The following is a 21,623-nucleotide window of genomic DNA, read 5'->3' as shown; positions in this document are numbered from 1 at the left end:
ATTGTAACAAAGTGCAATACTTTGTGTGTGGAGAATGTTAGACGTGCTGCTTTGAAGAAGGACTCAGTGTAGTCTGAAAGCTGTCCAGGGGGCGGCGCTGAAGATCTGCACTCGCATTTCCGTTGAGTTACTCAGGGAGATAGCTGGGCTCTCTGTCCTACAGTGTCTGCCATTAGTCTAGCTAGCAAGACAGCTTGCACCAACATAGAAGACCTTAAAACCTTGATCACTGTGTACAGTTCATGTTCTTGTTAATGTTTTATTTCAAAAGTATCAAAGATTTTACCCCTGTCTAATATCATTATTGCAATATTTTTTTTGAGTTTGAGTCATAGATGAAATAGGATATTAAAAAAAGTAAATATAGAAAAATAAATATAAAAGATGGATTATATTCACTGAATCTTGTGTTGGTTTTGTTGTGATCTTTTTGTTTCTTAATTTTTATCCCTATGTGTACTGTTTTTTCTCATCAGTTTAGTGTCCTTTTTGTCTTGGAGAGATGTAATTCTATTTTTTTAAAGAGCGTTTTTAAAGATGCCTCCCTCAAAGTTTCTCTTTTGTCATGATCCTTCTGTTTATATGTTCACTACATTTAAAGATTATCATTATTAAATCAATATAGATTTTAATAAGAAATAATTTATGTTATGTTATGGATTTAAAGCCTAAGAGGTTTTAACACAGTAAAGTGTTATTGCACAATGGTGATACAAAATGTGGATTTAAGAATGTAATAAAAGTCTTTTTACAATTAAAAGAAAAAACTTGTTATGGATTTACTTTGTGTTTCATGAAACTGATTGCACCCAAAATGATCTGCAAATAAAACCATTTATATTCCACACCTCATGAATTAATACATTCATCACACTTTAATTTGACAAAAATGTATTTTCTTTAAATACAATAAAACTGTATTAGTTTAGTTATCCTTTCTTGTCTTTAAGGCATTTCTTATTTGTTCAGATGATGCATACAAAAAATACTTTACAAGGGAAACGGTGCTTTAAAAAGATAAATGTGAAATATTATGGATGACTACAGTCAATCCAGCCCACATACATAAAAGCAGAGTTAAGAATACCCAGCATTATATACATGGAGTTCATTTTTAACATTGTAGACTGTTCAGAGACCCAACCACATGCTTGAGTAAGGTTTTATTCCAAGTAACATAATTGAATGTATTCACAGCTGAGTGTTATTTAGCATTATTTGGAGTATGTTATTATGAGTTACATTTTCTTAAATTGCTGAAACGTTAACCAAATTTATCAAAATGCTGCACAGCAAATCTTGGGCAAAACTCTACACGAGGGGATTATTGAAAGGGCCCAGCTGCTTATTTTTGTGCAAGAGCACCCTCGCAAGTTAATCGTTAATCGGCTATGTCTCAAAGCCATCACGTATAATCATCTCATGTCTTTGTATTTGCCAATTCCGACCTCTAAATAATTTATTTGTGTCTTTAGACAGGCTGTAAGTAGACTATATTGCCTGAGGATGTGAACATCTGGGCCTGTAAATCCTGCAGCACAGACTGGTGTTCTGCCCCACAAAGGCAAAAGGCAGTAACTGCATTTTTGGTCGAAAATTAGTTATTGTCATTTTTGGGATATTAAAGACTTCCTTTATCATGTGGATGAATATCTATACTCAATTTGACTGCTTTTTCGAAAAAATAGAGGGTTGTGTTCACCGTGACTCCCAAAATGTCAGTTACTGCCTTTTGCCTTTGCACGACTCCTTATTTTTAGTATATAATACAAAGGCAGAGTACAGTATCTGACAAATAAGGGCTAAAGGTCAACTTTGAGCACATTTTTTTTATACATGCACATTTCTTCACCAGGGCAACAAGTCACCAGATTTTCATAATACATTTGTAAGCCTATAGACAAAACAAAAAAGTGTGTGTTGTACCCGCTCCGTCCAGCAGGGGGTGGTGTGCACTAACACAAGACTCCTTCGGCGTCTGCTCTCGAAACTCGGGGAAACTGATTTGTTCAAAGTGGCCGGTGCAGATTTGCTCCTCTGTGTTAACGCGTAGATTGTTTTGTGGTTTTTAGCACATTATTCGCTCCCCCGTCGGTTGCTGCGACAGTTTGCTAACAATCAGCCTCGACGTTGACGTGGTCAGTTGGCGTGTCCCGACTTGGAGTGACGGCTGTGCAGTCCTATGATTCCTCCGAAACAGTTTTTTTTTTTTTTTTTTTTTTTGCGCTGGCCCCTTTTTCTAACAAACTATATCGCTAACTTAAGTTAAATCGCGACCTGTTTACACCTCCATCGGAAGTTGAAGACAGCCGGGGTTCAAGATGTCGGTAGCGGGCTTCAAGAAGCAGTTTTATAAAGCCAGCCAGGTTAGCAAAACTTTTCTTTTTTAAGCTAGCAAACTGTCATGTAGCAGCTAGCCTCACTTAGCAGTGCGAGCTAGCGGTTCATAGTTAGCGCTAATGTTAATAACGTTAATGTAGGTGTAACTATCTGGTGCTAACGTTAAACGTTGGCTGTCAACGGGTAAAACGTTACGGTGATTTTTAGTTAGCACTTATTTTTTGTTGGTATGTTTTTTTTTTTTACAGCTAACGTTAAAGTTAACGAGCATGTTTTGCATTAACAGTCGTCGAACTAACGTTTACTAACTTAAGCTAACGCTAATTTAATGTTATGTTAATGTTGATATGCTTGCTAGCGGTTTACAGGTATTTCACGTTTTGGTTGTGTTTATTTGAAGCTCTCGTAGAAAACAGCAGTTCAGATTGAGTAAGTACACATCCTGTTGTAAACATTAGCTCTGCACCCAAAGGGGCTCTTACACGAAAACAATACGTGGAAAAACAAGAGGAAGTATTGACACATTTAGGGTAAAAGCCATGTTTATTCAGGTAAAGAGCCTTCCCACTAGATGACAGACCCGTTTACCTGTTTTCCAGCTGTGTTTTGTGGTCTTTTGTTAAGGGAAACAGATCAGTATTTAGGGGAGGCATCTAAAACCACTGCTTTGGAAATGCCACCGCCTGCCATTACTGTATTTCAGTGTCTGAACCTTGGTGTGAATGTTTTTAAGTTTTTATTATTTATGTTGGCCAGCTCTCTTCGTCATGGGTGGGGACAGTTGAAAAGATTTTTTGTTTTTTTTGTTTTTTTCCCAACCCCTGCTGATCTAAGCAGGAAAGACATTTGGTTTCTGCCCAGCTTCCTGTCAGGAACAGACTCAGATCCCTTTTGGTTTTGAGGGGGAATGGAAAGATATAGTAGCGTGTTGCTCCTGGCTGTGATGAAAATGAATAGTCAAAGGTGTTGGGAAGGGTTTAATTGGATTAGTGCATGAGTAATTGACCCAAGGAGTGATGCAGGGAGGGAGATGGAGAGTGTCCTTTCCCTTTATTCGACTGCATTGCAGCAGCTTTTCCTGCCAAAACTGCATGAAAGCCAATAACACTTGACTTAGCACAGCATTTCTTTTGCAGGAAGTTGGCTGTGGATTTTTATTTGTGTCCTGTAGCTCAAACATTCTTGTTTTTGTCTTTTAACTCTCCCTTTTCACTTTTTTGCTAAATCTTGAAAACCTTGTTAGAGTTATCGAAGATTTTGTATCAAACTGATTTTGTTATTACACAAATAACACTATATTTGTAGATAAGTCTCACTGTTGCTGTCCTTGCCTTCAGTTGAAAACCAGTGTAAAAAAACCGGCAAACTAACACCTGTACAGAGTTCTTTGTATATTTGGACAATTTAGAGGATTCTGAGAAGCCGTACTAAAAGTAAAGTAGATTAGAGTTTGGTGCAGATTTCATGTGGGATTAATCACGATTTATGGGAGTGACAATCAGTGCAGTATAATCCTACCTGGGAAATACTACTCTTAAATGAGATTTAACCACAATACAGGTGCTGGTGAAAGACTGCAGTGATTGGTTCCTGTGCGTCTAAATGAGGGAATTGATTTCCTCCTGAAATGTGGATTTCTCAGATCCTTTTCTATTTAGCTTTGATCTAGAAACATTCTGACCTGGTTTTCATGTATTCTAGACGTTGTATCTAAAATATGTTTTCTTTATAGCATTTTAATTCTGCGCTTACATTTTAATTCTGCGCATGTTATGCTACAACAAAAATACATGTTTGTTGTGTGGCATAAATAAACCACTCTAATTAGGCTAGTGTGTTTCCCTGTTAATTGACCTGCTGATTTTTTTACATTTTTTGCCACTTTAACCTCTTTCTCTTGCTAATCATTTGGCATCTCGGCCTCTTTATAAGTAAACTTTCTTGGCCTTGTAATCTTCAACTCATCTGAAACCAAACAAGATCTTGATCTAGGCTTTGTGATAATGGAATTAAACTTCTAAGTAGCTTAAAATACCCAGTCATTGTGATGAAAGTGATACCTGATCCCTCTGTGTAGCGCTATGCCTATTTAGACCTAAACTCCTAGTTGATGGATGTTTTTGGGCTTCATTCTTTTGAGCTTGTGTGCATGTAAATAATGCTCGACAGATATGGAAACATGATGTTTTTATTCGCAGAAGGGGGGCAAATGCAACACTACTTAATGGCTAGTAAATCTTTTTTCTACAGAATACTAAAATCAGAAAAGACTATATCTGCAGTTTTGTAAGATTACTTGAAAACAAATGGTCATGTACGCTGTCGTGAAATTCATTACCCTTCTGTAAAAGTCTTGTTAGGCAAACAGTGTCAGGAAAGATAAGATTGCAAATCTTAACTGCAAGACTGCAATGTTAACTCTGAGGTTAGGAGTCAAATGCTAAGTAGACTGAGAGTCGAGGCTGTATCTTTACTTGTGACCTGAATCCCCTCAGGCCCCCCGTCATGTGCTTTCCGCATACAGGAGAGATTCAGCAGTATAACTTGAAGATCCCAGACTTCAGTCTGTTGCTGCTCGGGAAAGAGTAACCGTTACAGTAACAGTAAACCTTAATGAGTACATCTGCACACTAGCTTTGATGTCTACATATCGAGATCTACTGTTTAGTCACCGTCGTAATATCCTTTAAATAAGCATTTCCTTCAGACTGGGAAATGTGTGGTACTATTCCTGTAATTACAAACAGCAGTTTGAGTCATGTAGGAAGTGATTAGAACTGCATTTTCTCAATCACAGACGAGCAAATTGAGGACAATGGTATCTTCATCTTTTAACCAAAGGATTGGATACGTTTTTTATAAACTAGTTCAGAGTTCTACACCACCTTAAAGGTCACATGGCCAATCTGTAAAGGCATCAGGAGGATTTTGTTAAATCCTGCAACCCTGTATAGTACAGTTGTCTAAAAACTAAAGCACGGTTGTTGTTGTTGTTGTTGTTGTTGTTGTTGTTGTAGTACGTACCTCAACGTCTTCAGGAACATCTGCTGTAGGGTTTAAAAAGAAAGCAATTACAATCTTAGAAATCAATGATTTACCCCTCTTTCAGGGCCTCTTTTGCAGTGTTTCATTAACTGCCAGAGAGTTTGAAATGCTCTCACTGTGAGTCTTGTAGGCAAAATAATTAAACATTAACATCAGGGTTACAACCCCCCTTCAATCTTAGATATACAAGACAAACACAGATTCCATCCAACCCATTATGTCTCGTTTTATTACTACACAACTATTCTGAAGCATTTTGACTAGAATGATGCCATATAAACCGAACACACACTACACATTGTAATTGTTGTTCGCTTTTGTCTTTGCAGAATAGTTATGCAAGTTACTCTGCAACCAAGGACTGTGTGCAGTATTAATTATTTGTAATTATCTTTCTGTTTTTTTCCACTTTGAGAATCTCAGATTTGTACATACTTCATGGACACAGCAGTCACGGCTTTGAGTATCTTGAGCAGTACAGACTCATTGCAAAGCCAGAAAACCTTTTCCAGTCCTCTGTGACTTCTGTTTGTCTCTGAAAAAGCACGGATCCTGCTCACAATTTAAGGAATTTATCAACAAGCATGTACAAAGACATCTGTAGTCTGCATGCGCAGAGAGTGACTCTTTTCCATTGCATTTACTTTTTTCCTTTTGCATAAAAACATGGTGAGAGATTTCACTCAGACATACATATGCTTTCAATCATGTGTTTTAGTTCAGCCTACCTATGTTTCAGCATGTTGTTGTCTTTTAGTGATAGAGTTTGATGGTCCAACGTTTTCCTCATCCTGCAACATGTAAACAAATGCTGAAGGAAATGTTCATTATTGCATTTTCTACACAGAGCAGGGCAGAGCAGCCGTCTCGTTGTGTGACTGAGGGTGAACTTTTGCGAGTTTCTCAAATGAAAACCTTCTGAGCAGCATTCGTTAATTAGCACTGCCTTTCCTCACCCTTTCTCCCACGTCTCATTGTCTCTCTCTCCCCCTCTAGATGGTTAGTGAGAAAGTCGGAGGTGCCGAAGGAACAAAGCTAGATGAGGACTTCAGAGACTTGGAACGGGTAAGAGAGGCACCTTTGTGTGGTTTTCAAAGAGAAACATCTTCCATCCAAAGATGTAGCAGTAAACAGAAATAATGCTCTTATTCTGGGACTTGGTTGAGAAAACACTCTGACCTCAATGTTTATAAAAGCCTTTATAACTGCGTGGAAGACATAAAAAACAGCAAATCAATTAGCAATTTTGATGGTGTGCTATATCTAGTATGTGTGCATGTTCTCCCGGGTCAGTCAAGGCTACCAACGAGGTGGAAATAGATCATCAGCTGAAAATATAAGATGATTGTGTAATTTTTCAAGCTTCTCAGATGTTTATATTTGCTGGTTTTCTAATATAATAGTACATTTAATATCTTGTTTGGGGAGACGAGGGGATTTTTAGATGTCACTTTGGGGTCTTGGTGGTCATTATTCACTATTCTCGGACATGTTATCGACTAAACATTTATGTGATTAATCCAAGAATAAACCTGTAGATTCATTGATTTTTAAAAGCATTGTTTGTTGCAGCCCTAGTTTACATTTTTTTTAATCAAATTATTATTATTATTATTTTTTAAGTTTTTAATTTAATTTTCATTAATATGTCCAATATAAAGAGATAATATGACAAGCATTCAGCTTTCAGGCCAAGTGAGATCAGCATGTTGAGTTGCATGTCATTATAATATACATAACATGCATTGTATACAAACAAATGAAAAAATGACTTACAAAGGGTTAACAGTATACCTCCTCTTCCTGTCATCTTTTTCAAATGTTAGTTTTGTGTGATTCCTGTAGCTCCTTGTACATTTGTGATGTGACGTGCTTGCTGTGTTTTGTAGAAAGTAGATGTGACCAGTAAAGCGGTAGTGGAGGTAATCTCCAAAACATCGGAGTACCTTCAGCCCAATCCAGGTGAGAAGATAACCTGCATTCATGTATTCATTTGAACCGTTTGAACTCTGCGATTAAATGGATATTTACTCCCTTGCGCAGCATCACGGGCCAAACTGTCCATGTTGAACACTATGTCCAAGATCCGTGGTCAGGTGAAGAACCCAGGCTACCCTCAGGCCGAAGGGCTGCTCGGGGAATGTATGGGCAAGTATGGACGGGACCTCGGAGAGGAGACAAACTTTGGTAAGATGTGTGCGTATTGTGGTCGGTCAGTTCCTGGTTCCTGGCTTGTTATCATGGTCTCCTGGTTGAACATGGCTGTGTTGATGTGTGGTATGCTGACTGATAAAGTGTACCCAAACAGTTTACACTGCTTTGAAATGCTTCTTGACTGTTTAAAGTATTGCGTTTGTGTCGGTGTGCGGTTTCGTTGGATACTATCTGTTACTTTGTGTTCTGATGGCGATATTATTCTATAAATCTACTGAGTCACCGAGTTATTAATCTTTGTCTGTGTGACTCAGGTGGAGCGCTAGTAGACGTTGGAGAGTCCATGAAGAGATTGGCAGAAGTCAAAGACTCTCTAGATATCGATGTCAAACAGAACTTCATTGATCCGTTGCAAGGGCTCTGTGACAAGGATCTCAGAGAGATACAGGTACGTTCACAGCATCATTTCTTCAAATTCCCCAATGTAAGGGAGATAGTGATCACTTCTGTGCCCCTAACTAACTGACTGTTAACTCCTTAGCATCACCTGAAGAAGCTGGAAGGCCGTCGCTTGGACTACGACTACAAGAAAAAGCGTCAGGGCAAGATCCCAGATGAGGAGCTCCGACAGGCCCTGGAGAAGTTTCACGAGTCCAAGGAAGTGGCCGAGACGAGCATGTACAACCTGCTGGAGACCGATGTGAGGACTGATTCATTATAACTACAGCTGTATCCATCCAGGCCTTTTTGTGATGTATATCAGCACCGCTGTATCATGTGAAACCATTCATCAGTTGCCTGTTGAGTTATTCAACACACACCCACAGTACAAACACACACCAATAGTTACACCTATGAAGCTGTTTAGCAGAGATAAATACGTCTTTAGGAGTTGCGGTGAAATATAATCACTATGTGTTTAGGAATTATTATTTGTTTACTCTGTACATAACTTCATGTGTGCATACATGCCTAAGAGATGGAAACAGGTCAGAGTAGGGCTGGGTGATACGGAAAAAAATATTACCATGATAATTCTTTTCATGTCGGTCAAAATGTATATATCCCGATATAAATCACTTTTTTCTTAAATACATTTTTAAATTAATTTCTGTCAAGCTTAAAGGTTCTTTTTGTAAATATATGGAAATGTTAGTTTTGTTTTAAATATGTATTTAAATGAACTGCAGTCCAGCAGTTGAGGTTTTAGTGTTAATATTGAGGACTGGTTGACGGATTGATTTTCTTTTTAATAGATTGGTATGTGTGTTTGTTATTTCCTGTTATTTCTCTACTTCCAGCCTCTTTTTCTGTTCTTCCCTGTGACAGTTAATGACTATGTGTCTGTAAGAGTGATTATCCTGTGATGAGGTGTATTTTTATGTATGTATCTGTTTAGATAGAGCAGGTGAGCCAGCTCTCATCCCTGGTGGAGTCCCAGCTGCAGTATCACAGGCAGGCTGTGCAGGTGCTGGAGGAGCTTTCTGACAAACTCAGAGAAAGGTGACACACACAAACACCAGTACAGAGCATCTGGCTGTGCAGCAGGAACTACCAGGATCATTTTTTTTAAATGCATTGTGGGAGTTATTGAATCAACGTGTCTTTTTGAACAGGATGAACGATGCTCAGAATCGACCAAGACGTGAATACACACCTAAACCCAAACCTATCTTTGACTTCGGAGACGACAACCATTCAAATGGCAGCTACTCGACCTCGATGGCCCCTCCACCTTCACGCAACTCAGGTAAGAAACAGCCGACGTGCCTTTCATCAGTCAGGATCAGCATATTCTAACTTTACCGCAAACAAAAAACATTTTTTAACTAACCATTCATGTCAAAATGGTAAAGTGGATGACTGTTTGCACCGGAGAACGGATGATGTTTTGACAAACAAAGGAGAAAATAAACTCTCTGAGTCACTCAAAGCCACAGAGAAGGGCAGCAAATGACATGTTGGAACAGCAATAATACATCCAGCTGTTTCTACGCACAGAAGGCGGACTCAGCCAAAGCTGTGTGCCTGCGTTTTACACGCTCCTTAAAATGTGAACGTTCTCCTCACGCCAGAATGAAGGCCTGAAGGCATTCTGACTCAGAAACATTCGTCTGTCAAAAAAGTTTTTAGAACAGGTTCGATTTTCTGTTGTTCTTTTCTTTTTTTTTTTCAAACTTCTTTTGTTGGGTTTTGCAGATGAGTACAGTTGTGTTAAAACATTTACAAAGTAAAGTGGTCATTTTTTCTTATAGAAAAACAGGCAACAGAAAACAACAGTGAAGTATTGCTGCGTACCCGAACAACTCACAGAACTAGAACAGCCAGAAAAAAGTTTAAAAAAAAAAGAAAAATTAAATAAAATAAATAATTAAAAAAAGAAGGACTAGGACAGAAATAGTCATTAAAAAAAGGAGGGAAAGATTTTCTGTGTTTTTTCACATCTGTCAGAAATCGCTGAGAGAGAAATTTCAAAATGTTCTTCTCCACCTCAAAGTGAGACGATCACAAAATCTCCCTCACTCCCTTCGTTTAGTTTTGCAAATTCTCCCAACAAATATTTATTAAAAAACGTATCGGACTCGGTGTGCAAGGTTTCTGTGCGTTACAAATTTTAATGGATGAAAAAAACACACTCAGTGTGCAAAGTGTCACACAGAGCACAAATATGTGAAACAAATTGTCTTTTTTTCCCCCGAAGTCGTATAGAGACTGTGCAACCGGTGACACACACTGAATGTTTGTCTTTTGAACGCAATCAGTCGTTGACCATGAGAAAATGGACGTCTGTGTCTGCGTTTTGTGTGTGTGTGTGCGTGAGCGTGTGTGCATGCGTGCGTGTGTGTGTGTGTGTGTGTTAGTGTGTGTGTGTGTGTGTGTGTGTTAGTGTGTGTGTGTGTGTGTGTGTGTGTGTGTGTGTGTGTGTGTGTGTGTGTGTGTGTGTGTGTGTCCTGCCTTGTCATCTGGCTGGCCTTTCTCCAACTGACCTTGTTCCTCTTTCCTGTGATGTCATCAGAGCCGTCTTTTCACTCGGCCACATTGTCCTTTCGGAAACACAGATTGTGTGAGTCACAGCTTTTGTGGGCCGTTTCTTTCTTTCTTTCTTGGACGTCACAATGCTCGTGGTGTTGAAACGGTCCAGTGTGCTTCAGCTTCAGCTTCAGCTTCTGGTGTGAAACATAGAACTCAAGTCGCTTCTTCTCTCAGGTCGACGAGTTATTGGTGGTTTATGGTGCACGAATACTTTATTTGCATGAATGTGGTTTGATATCAACATCCTGCCGTCTAGATGCTGCAGTTTTACTTTCCGTTTAACTAATTCAGCAACCTTCTAATGACCCCTTTTGTTACAAAATGCTATATTGATCAATATAACTGCTATTATTATACTACTGCTATTATTATACTAGTTAGTATTAGAGTTATTGTTGTCATAAAGAGTAATACGGTCACCTGTAAGCTGCTTAAAACAAACAATATTTATCTATTTTTTACCCATTTAGAGCATTTGAGTGTCATAGCAGGCTGGCCTTTTTAATAAAAGATGTTCTGAAATCCATAAAAAAAAAAAAAAAAATGACATTTAAAAGTGTACACATTTTATGGTTTACATCTATAAAGCTTCTATAACTAACTGATCTAACTGTGACACTGTTCAATTGATATTAATTAATTCATTAATATGGTGATTTTAATATTGAACCCACTGTAACTGATCTTCCATTTACCTTAAGCTGCTAATGTGGTATTATATGTTTATAACAACAAAGTATCACATGACACTGTGAAAGAGGATTCTCATAGTAATGAATCTGGAGCTCCCTTCGGCCACGGAGGTTTATAGAGTTTCAGCTCGTTGGTTAGTGAACCAGCTCGCTCACCACTCATACTTTCGTTTTCTGGTGAAGCAGACGGCGGTTGTCAGGAAAACCCACTGAACACTATCTTCTCTGCACCAAACAGCAGACGGATAATAATGTTGCTCCATAACGGCTGTAAGCAATCGCTTGCTAACAGCTCTACCACTTTATAGAAGCACTTCTCTGTTTTCATCATTACAGCTGGTTATTGTAGGAAGAAGACAAATAACAAACAACTAACAACGGCATTATCTTCAAAGCAAAAAGATCAACATCACAAGCACTGATAGAAAAGTGGGTCAGGATTTGTCAAACTGCTCGTTAGACTTTTTTTCAAAGAGAGAACTTATTAATTGGCATTTTTTTATTCCAATACAACCTACATTTTTAGAGATTCTTTTGTAATTGTCATATAGTCGCTTCAGAATTGATTCTGTTTGATTTAAGTATTTACTTATTTTTCCTCTGCCCCTGTAAATTTATACAGAGCATATCTGACAAACGCTTTCCCCATCTGTGGGGTGAACTTGATTCAACGAGATCTGTGAGGTCACACTAAGGGTTAGATGGAGGGAGGAGAGTCATACACAGACCTGGTGTCAGAGGATGTCGTGGTTTCCACTTCCAACGTATATAAACAGTATGAATTGCAGTGTAAAGTAGACTCGGTGTGCAGTGTTGACAACCTTTCCTGGGAATGGCACAGCTGGATTTTACTGCCATCGTCCTGATTCTTTCTCTCCTCCCTTGTGTTTTGTTTCTCTCAGCCCCGGAGCAGCCGTGCTGTAAGGCGCTGTACGATTTTGAGCCGGAGAACGAGGGAGAACTGGGCTTCCGCGAGGGCGACATCATCACGCTGACCAATCAGATCGACGAGAACTGGTACGAGGGTATGCTGAACAGCCAGTCGGGATTCTTCCCTCTCAACTATGTTGAGGTCCTCGTCCCGTTGCCACACTAATATGAAGCGAGCTAAGGAGGAGACTGATGGAGAGGAGGAGGAGGAGGCGAGAGCAAGTAGAATTAGATGAGAGGGAGGAAAGCGAAAGCCAAGAGGTGGTCCACCGAATGTTCATTTTCAACTTCAGCTCCAACTTCACCATCACTTCTGGAGAAGATGGTCACATTTCCAAGTCCAGAGCAGAATATCAGCCGGTTCCACCCAAAGGTAAAAGGTTCTAAGATGGACGCAGCATTTCATCAACCGTTATCTGGCAGTCAGAAACTATTTCCTGAGGACTAACTTTTGACACATTTACAAGCAATATTTGTCTTTAATCGCAAAATACTGATAACGTTAATATAATTTATATTAAATCAGGTGATTATGATGGGGTGCCACATTTCTTCCTGTTTTTGTGTGACTGCAGTCTGTTTAAAACTCAGGTTGGTCGCCAGTCTTTTCAAACTGAAGAGGAAAACTAAACCTCACAGTAAATATCATGTGTAACTTGACTGAATATTATCATATTCATTTTAAAACTGAAAAGGTTATTTTTCCCCTTTAAGGACTGGAATTTATTTCTTGATGACACCTGCTGGCGAGACTCAGAATTACTTTTACCTAAACTAAAACACATTGTTTTTATGAGAAATCAGAGGAAATTAGCCCCAGATTTGTGATTTAGACTGTTTTTGATGTTTGGGCCTCTTTGTAATGCTCTTTTATTTTGAAAGTTCTATGTCTAAGCTGTGCACTGATGCTAGCTTTAGAAGACAACAACAAACAGTGGTGTCCTCATAGTTTTTCAGTATTTGATTTACGTACCTACTGCGGTAGTTTTAATAGTAGAACTGCTTACTGATGTGAGAAATTGTTCTAATTGCACCTTGGTCCTCAAATGAGATTGATGTGTGTATGTGTGTGTGTGTGTGAGTGTGTGTGTGTGTGAGTGTGTGTGTGTGTGTGTGTATGCGACAGACCTACTCCACCGTTACACACAGACCCAAAGTTAAATGCAGACGTTGCACCTTTCGTCACTCAAAGCGGTTTGTCATCCAGAGATGCAGACTAGTCAGTCTGTCCGATAGAGGAGACGGAGCCAAAAAGTCTTTTATTAAAATGCAATAGGAACATATTGCGTGGTGCACCTGTGTTGTTAAACTGCTAAGTATTGTGTAACATAGCCATATATTCATGTAGTTCTGGGCCTGTTTGTCTCGGCACGTTCAGCCGGTTTAGGTGCCCGTTTAACTCCGTGCAGTGCCTGAATAGATTATGCTGCTGGTCAGTCTTTCATACTCATTTCTACGTGTTCCACTACTTCTGTCTGCCCTCTTGTCTTTGAGAATGTGAAACGTACTCTGACCCTGTGGTTCTGATGATTCACCATGGCCGATTTGATTGGTTTGTTAGTAGACGGGCGTCGTTCCTGTTCAGTTCATCCATTTAGACGAGGCTGGTTTCTTGTTCTGAATTAAGCAGTGATCCACGACCCGCAGATGGAGTCTAATCCCAAATACACTGTACAGTATGAGGGAAAGACCCGGAGTGAAAGGGAAAACATCAAGGGAAAAATACTTGTTGTCCATTTTGGCTAATTTGGAGAACTTTTTCTTACCAAACATGAATTCTCACCGTGTCGTCGGTCCAGTTTGAATTGTCTTCAGGGGGGAAATGTTTTAATTGTGAATGAGAAATGTTTAATATTTTACTGTTAATGTCCCCTCCTATTATCTGTGTTGGTCCATCACTCCACGCTGCCAAACACTTGCCCCACTCCTGGGTTCGGTCTAATATGTTTACATCTCTGATCTTTACGTCATTTCAATGCTCGTGTCGAGTTCAGGGCAAAGTTAAAGGACGTTGGACGTGTTGTCTGGATCACACTGTTATCAACACAAGTCCTTGCTAGCTTTGTTTAGTGCCTTTGGAAAAGAAAGGAGGGAAAGTACCGCAACTAATCCAGCAACCAAAAACCTAACCTAGCTACTTAAGAATACGGTCAAGAGTTTCTTTTTCTACTTTTGGTTTTTTATTTCGACCCATTGGCACTTTTCCTGTGTAAAGATGAAATGCATGTGTGCACATTTCTGCACAGTTCTGACACTACAGGACATGTTTAGACTAATGTGAGGTTTATCAGCAGACCACCAGTGGAAACTGTTTTTTTTTTTTTTTTTATGTCAATTTTAACCCGTGTTTGAAAAACATGTCCCACTGATTTTCTTTTAAATTTTTTTAAAGGGCTATGTATTTGTTTAATCAGTCTTAAATGCTGTTTTCAACAGCATTGAATCATTCTGGCTCTCTATAGTATTATTTTTTTATATTCCAAGACCTTAAAACATTTAAATTAATCTTTGCATGTAGTCCTATATTACACCTTGTAAATGTATGTCATTAGATTTCCGTTGCCTTTTTACTTTTGGTATGAGTACAGAACTTAACCGCAATATTTTGTCTTTTATTATCAACGTATTTGTACGTGCTTCTTTCTTGTCCCGTCCCCCCTTTCTACTATAAATAAAAAAAGGAAAAAAACATGAAATAATTGGACTGGTTTTGAATATTTTAGAACTGATTTGAATTGAGTCGTTTGTGTAAAATTGGGGGAATATTCCTCTTGCTCAATGTATAAAAATTATTTTGATTGCAGGCCTGTTTACAGGGAGATATTACTGAGTGTATACATAGTGAATGTATCGTAAAAGGTAAGCATTTTGTATACATCTCAAATCCTAAATAATTCCTCCTTATAAAAATAGTAATATTATTTGGGATTCAGATGGAAAACGTGGATTAATTTCAAAGCTGAAAAGAATTTACTGTTGCAAAATGATCTCCTGGTTCAGTCCTGTCTCTGTCTTATGCACACTGAATATTTAATGTTTCACAATATAGATATATGAATATTTATCTGCTGTTGGTCATCCACCACTTTGTCAAGACTGAAATATCTTTACTAATATGAACTGCACTTCCAGACGCTGGTGGCCCCCAGAGGATGAATCCTCATAACGTTGGTGGTCCTGACTTTCACTCTAGCGCCACCGTGAGGCCTGCCTTCATGGTTGGAAGTGAAATATTTGAACAACTACAAATTACTGTCATTCCCATCATTATTTAGCACTAAATGTTGCGTTCTACCTGCTAAACGTAATATCAGATGCTTCATAGAGCGGCTAAAGTCAACAAATGACTCCTCAGTCACGTTTAAATAGTTCCAGTGTGTATATTTTAATGCTTGTGGATCATCAGCAGGCTTAAGGCATTGCTCTGTCTTCATACATGTACATCACACAATCCACACTTAGTAATAAATACAGTACAGGTAAAGAGGAAGCAAGTATCCGTCCTATCCATGAGGACTCACGTCTCACACAACCTGACGGGGAGACAGTAGAGGGGCACACACACACACACACACACACACACACACACACACACACACACACACACACACACACACACACACACACACACACACACACACACACACACACACACACACACACACACACACACACACACAGGTTCACTAACAAAACAATTCCCTTGTCACAATATTACTTGCAAGCATCCAATTTGACTCGAGGAACACAAACTTTTACAAAACCCTTTGCAGTCGGGGTCAAACGGAGACGCTACTCATTTTCACCCCCACCCACTGCTCCATCGGTTCAGTCCGTAAAGGCAATTACAACACATTAAACGTTAACGTCGTACACATATCTGGCAACATCTGCTCGTTCTACAGGATCCTGGCACAGATAGGCACGTAGGTCCGTGTGGAAAGAAAGGTAAGGACATGAAATCCATGAAATGCTTCCATTTAGTGTCCTTCTGTAAAAAGTGGGTTTCGTGTTCTCTCATCCAGTGTTTGGTTTTTGTGTTAATTGTACATTTCTCCTCAACTCACAATAATGCTGTATCAAAAAAAGGGCATTCAAGGCATCTAAATGTTTTTCCGTCACTCCGGTTCAGTCGGCTCTGCCCAAAAGTTGTTGTTTTTTTGTTTTTTTTAAATGGAACGACTTGGGATTCGAGATGGAGATCAGCCCACATGCACAGCAAATCCACTCAGTGTATGATGCTCAGCTGACTGTAGACGTGCTCCAAGATCTGAGAGTAGGCCTGATCTTTGGGAGCGTGACAACTCAGAGAGCCCTGAGGGGAAACAGAAAGTTAGGTGAGCCTGGGTCACATCTGGTTTGTGTTTTCAGGTCTTCTATTAATCCCCCTACCTTGATCTTGTCCATCATGGTGGTATCCGGACACCAGTACTGGCTGAAGTGGACGAGGTCAGGCGCTGCCCTGTAGTATTCGACCAGCAGCATCTGTGGAGGACACGAACAGAGCTTTTCAAATGTCTTGCTGTATTTACAAGAAAGCAAATGTGTGTTTCTTGCTGTATTTTTGCAGGACTGAGGCTGCAGGATCCGTACCATCTCATTCAGGACGTCGCTGGTGAGAAAGTTGTCCTGCACGTAGGTGACCTCGACGGCCACGGGGATACCGTGGTCGTTGGGCCGTTGCTGCAAAACGGCAGATGATAAGTTTACATACTGGACGGTTTCAGAAAAGAATACAGAAAGTAACAAAAGGTCTTAAATAAGAAGGCGATGCTCGTGTCCTCACCTCCGGCGGCGGGACGACCCAGAACGGGGTTATCGTGGACGCCACACCTTGATTGCCGTGATAATACGGTCCTGTGAGACAAAGATGAAAGATGGTAACGGTGATGCCTTCACATGCCGTGGGAAATACTGTAAAATGTTGCACATAAATGTCCGTTTAAGACATTTGGCTAAAATCATTGTGGAGGCGTTTCAGAGTGTTTCTTTCTTCTTCTTATATTTATTACACTCTATTTTTTTTACTTTATATTCTTGCAAAAAACAAAGTGTAGTAAGATTTATATTTCTTCAGTATTATCTTTATGAAGGTGTACAATGCTCTAGGTAGTGCATAGATGCCTTTATTGCAGACAGCTCCTCTGTGTCTCATGCTTGGTATTGTATGGAGTAATATTTCATTTCTTTGAATGGGATCAACCGTGTGTGTCGTCTAACTGTTTTCACAGCTCCTCGTGGAAGATGTATGTTCCCTAATCCCCACACCGCTACGTAAAGGCATGCACGTACCACAGATGAGGCCCAGGCAGGGCTGGAAGCCGTTGTTGGAGCCCTGCAGCCTCAGCTGGTGGTCCATCTGGGAGTCGATGTCCTGCAGCGACGGCAGAGCCGGACCTCGCGGGTGACTGTGGTACCAGCCCACCAACGACAGGCCGCGCATGAACAGGTTCTGACAGATCTGGAGGCCCACACCACACACACGCCGATTCATTGAGTTTATTACTGTTCATCTCGTCACAACAATAACTGGATAGACCATTCCAATTCTCAAGACCCTTAACTGGTATTTGCAGCTGAATTTTGTTTTGGCAGTTACATTATAGATTATAACTGCAAGGCGTCATTTTTTGGGGCATTTTATATTCTGCTAACCAATCCACTTTTTAAAAAAATCGCCATAAATGAGCAGATCTAAAGGGAAGGACACAATTTTGAGCAATATTGGTTGTTGATGCTAAAATGCCCTTTCTAGCACCAGGTTTGTCCATTCAGGGCTACTGTAGAAACATGGCAGCCGGCCCTGAAGAGGACCCGCTCCACATGTAGATAAAAACGACTCATTCTAATATCATTATATTCAGCTGATTATACACTAAAGAGAACAGATTTAATATTATATTCCAGTTCTTCCAGTAGATCCCCCTAAATGCTGCACGCTGTATCTTTAAAGTCTGTAGCCGAGGACGGATAACCAATTACCCTAATTTAAAAGAAAAAAATATTCGGGGTTAACGTCCCAGTGATGGACATTCGAATCACAGTGTTACCTCTTCCTCCACGGCGGACGCCGCCTCTTTGTCTGCCAGCCTGGTCCGACAGGGGAACGCCCTTAGGACGGTCAGCACTGAAACACATCGACGCCGGGGTTAAAGGTGACTTCATCATGTTGAACTCTCACGTTGACGTTCTCGTCCTACTCACGTTGTGTGTTCGTGTCCCACCGTCCTCCGAGGTATCCCACCACCTCGCTGGTGGTCAGGTGACAGTGGAAGTCCTGGTGAGAATAAGAAAAAACACTACCTTGGTCTCTGACGTGTTGGTTCGTGCTCGGCCTGTTGTAGATGTTGCTGGTTGCTCACCATCAGCAGCAGGACGTTGCTGGACACGGCGACGTTGAAAGGCTGGAATCTGTTGATGGCGGAGAAGGCCGACAGCTCCACGAGCGTGTGTGGATCTCTGAGGATGCAAGTCGAGAGTCGGTCACGGTTACGGCCACACACATTCACTTACGCTGATGTTTTCAGGAAAGGTCGGTACCTGGCGGCGTCCCTGGTGCCCAACGTGCAGTACCTGACAGGGATTCTCTCTCTGTCGGTTCTCCGCGAGACCATCACGTCTGGAAGGGTGAAGACGTTACATTAGTTTTCCCGTTTGTTGAGACGAAGCAAACAGATTTTACAATGTTAGAAGAGATTTAGACCAATTAATCCAGGTTTGATGTTCTTGTTCTTGTCGTCCGCCTGCACGGCCGTCTTCCCTTCTTCTTCGTCCTCGTCGTCGTCCTCCTCGCTCACCAGGCTCTGGCATCACAACAGATACACAAACCAAGCTTTTTGAAGATACTTTTTAAAAGTCTTAAAATTAACTAGTGGGGGAAAAAATAAGAATATTTCCAGAATATTCCATGTTGTCAATGTAAATCAACATGTTTGGAGAGTTTATTGGAGAGCAGAAACAAGCTTCTGCTTGATAATTAGAGTAAGAATAGAAGTCTCTCCTGGTTGGGAACCGCATACTTTCACATCTTTGAAATGAAACTGAGAAGGAAACCTGCTCACAGTTCGTCTCCACACCAACTGTTGTTTCTTCTCTCTTACTGATTTCATCATCCCTCTTTCACAATCAGCCCTTATATTGTTCCTCCTCTGCCTTTCCCTTCTTTTCTCTGAACCATGAACTAACTGTATACTCTGGTATATTTGGGCTTCACTATTCCTCCCTAAAAACCTAAAGCAAGTATTTATTCTGGGTACTAAACCACGTCACAAATAAGCCGTTTAGAAGCAGCATTGGATCATGAGGTCATATCATACTTGAGTCGTATGCTGCCTCGTATATTTAAGGCTTGGCCACAGTCAGAGTGTTCTCCTCTCACCATGTCGGCGCTGGGCTGGTACTTGTGCAGCCAGGTGGTTTTGTACTGGACCAGCTTCTGCCCCCGGTAGCGTACGGACGCCCAGCCGCAGCCGGACTTCTTGGCCGGGTTGACCAGGCGTTTGCAGTGTGTGGCCCAGGCGCTGGGGGAGTTGAAGATCTGGCCCGTCTCCACCCACCGGATTTTCCCATCGTTCAACAAGTCTCCTACGAAGTTCTTCCCCTGAGGGAGCAGAGGAGAGATTAGACGTTGTGAGCGAGGCCCACTGTGATAACGCGTGACGTGTGTTATTACCAGGTAGTGGATGGCGAGCACGCCGTCCCCCGGCTCCACCAGCCCGTCCTTGAGCAGCACCCTCAGGGTGATGCCCCTCCGGGTCAGCAGGGAGCCCCGGCCGGAGCTGGAGCGCAGGTCTGCCTCCTCGCCTCCACTCAGCTCCTCCTCATCCTCCTCTCCTCCATCCTCCACCACCTGTGGAGAGCTGGGTGGCTCTGAGTCTGAGAACACACACACACACACATCAGGGGATCCTAACGTGCTGGAGGGACCCATAATAACCCGTATGTTATGCTGCATTCAGGTTCAATAATCATTTTTAACAATCGCTCTAGATGTTTCCTAATCAGCCAACACACCTGGCCTTCCAGTTAAACATCTGTAAAGTTACAACGGGAACAAAGCCGATGCAAAAGGCCGATTATTGTTCATCATAATGAGTTTATAATGGAAGCTGTGACGGCAGTCCTTCATACAGCGGGAGAGGCTCCGCGCTGAAGGAACCGGAATCACGCAAAGAGATCATCTCGATGGGCATCGCGTTAATTACGGCTAAGCTATGCGGTTGGCCTTTTGTTTCCACCTCCCATTATTAGGGCATGGCTGTCTCCGCGAGAGGAGGCCTGTCTCCCCCCTCCTCCCCTCTTCTAACTCCCCTCACAATTACAGTTAAACCCCTTTCCCCCATTATTCCTCACCCATGTCTCCAAAACGCGACGGAGAGCGCCTTTAAATCCAACTCGGTCCACACAAAAAAAAGAAGCTTCTTCCTCTGTATTATCCGGGCGGGCTGGGGGGGAGAGAGGGAGGGACGGGGGAGGTTCGAGCTCCGGGCAGGTTTCAGATCCACTTCGCCACACGAGCTCCTCCGGCTGTTATTATTCAAAGAAACCGAACATGAAGGCGTCCGTGGCTCCGCGGTGTCGTTTCCTTGTTGTGTTGCTTTAACGGCAGTTCCCCTCCCCTTCCTCCCCCCTCCTCCCCTCCCTCTCCCCCCCGTCCTTGTTGTCACTCCGCCTGCGCCATGCCGCTCCATCTGCCGTCATTCACACGTTCATTATGAACACACACCGCCGGCAGTCATGTGAGATCATACAAATGTCTGACATTATTATTATTATTATTATTATTATTATTATTGTTATTATTATTATTATTATTATTATTATTATTATTATTATTATTATTATTATTATTATTATTATTATTAAAAGTCTGCGTGAGTCTGCTATAAGAAATACTACCAAAGGGATCTGTGTCTATGTACTTGTTATACTGTGTGTGTTTTTTTTTTTTTTTCAGATTTACTTCTTTTATCTCCGGGGGAGAAAAGAAGAAGCGCATTTACCGGGAAGCGGCCAGCAGGGGGCAGCAAACCTCCTCCTGTCCTCTTAGCTGGCTTGTTTCTGTCATACCGCCATCAGGTGGTTAATATCAGCCACTGTGTTCCTCTAACAAGCGGGAATCAACCGGATGTTTGGCTCCAGCAACAGGCTCTGTAATGTGGTCAAAGCAAAGTAAGTCTAGTACTATTTTCATGTACTTCTACGTGAAGTACGTTGTGCATTTTTCTTCAGTATTTAAGAGGAAAATTCAGTTGACATTTTATCTTAAACATTGTTAGTATTTTTCACAGGGGTGCCGAAAAGGAGACGGATTCTAGGAGCCCATGATTGAGGGGGGCCCGAGAGGCCCCTAATGATGATGAAATTATAATACAGAAAAAATAATGACACTAAGTTATTAACTAACATATAATCACAAATGTTTTATTT

General features: G+C 41.0%; 2 protein-coding genes across 2 annotated transcripts; one reads left to right on the top strand and one right to left on the bottom strand.

The window, feature by feature from the left end:
* Positions 1 to 2,048: 2,048 nt before the first annotated feature.
* sh3gl1b (SH3-domain GRB2-like 1b) lies at positions 2,049 to 14,892 on the top strand. The gene is made up of 9 exons (XM_084011880.1): positions 2,049 to 2,366; positions 6,382 to 6,450; positions 7,275 to 7,347; positions 7,429 to 7,572; positions 7,854 to 7,987; positions 8,081 to 8,239; positions 8,939 to 9,042; positions 9,156 to 9,289; positions 12,167 to 14,892. Exons 1-9 carry the CDS (start codon positions 2,322 to 2,324, stop codon positions 12,358 to 12,360), a joined length of 1,056 nt encoding a protein of 351 aa, XP_083868006.1. The 5' UTR covers positions 2,049 to 2,321; the 3' UTR covers positions 12,361 to 14,892.
* Positions 14,893 to 16,048: 1,156 nt separating this feature from the next.
* Positions 16,049 to 20,780, bottom strand: mpnd (MPN domain containing). Its single transcript, XM_084011876.1, has 13 exons — positions 20,547 to 20,780; positions 19,867 to 20,069; positions 19,573 to 19,794; positions 18,898 to 18,997; positions 18,735 to 18,813; positions 18,557 to 18,653; positions 18,399 to 18,471; positions 18,245 to 18,321; positions 17,487 to 17,655; positions 16,981 to 17,051; positions 16,788 to 16,877; positions 16,587 to 16,679; positions 16,049 to 16,509 (listed from the first exon to the last, which is right to left on the bottom strand). The coding sequence occupies exons 1-13, from the start codon at positions 20,548 to 20,550 to the stop codon at positions 16,423 to 16,425; spliced, it is 1,365 nt and encodes a 454-aa protein (XP_083868002.1). The 5' UTR covers positions 20,551 to 20,780; the 3' UTR covers positions 16,049 to 16,422.
* Positions 20,781 to 21,623: the final 843 nt, after the last annotated feature.

Source organism: Eutrigla gurnardus (assembly GCF_963514095.1).
Source record: "Eutrigla gurnardus genome assembly, chromosome: 6".
Lineage (NCBI taxonomy): Eukaryota > Metazoa > Chordata > Actinopteri > Perciformes > Triglidae > Eutrigla > Eutrigla gurnardus.
The sequence above is the reverse complement of the archived record's forward strand: the minus strand, read 5'-3'. Positions and strand labels throughout refer to the sequence as shown.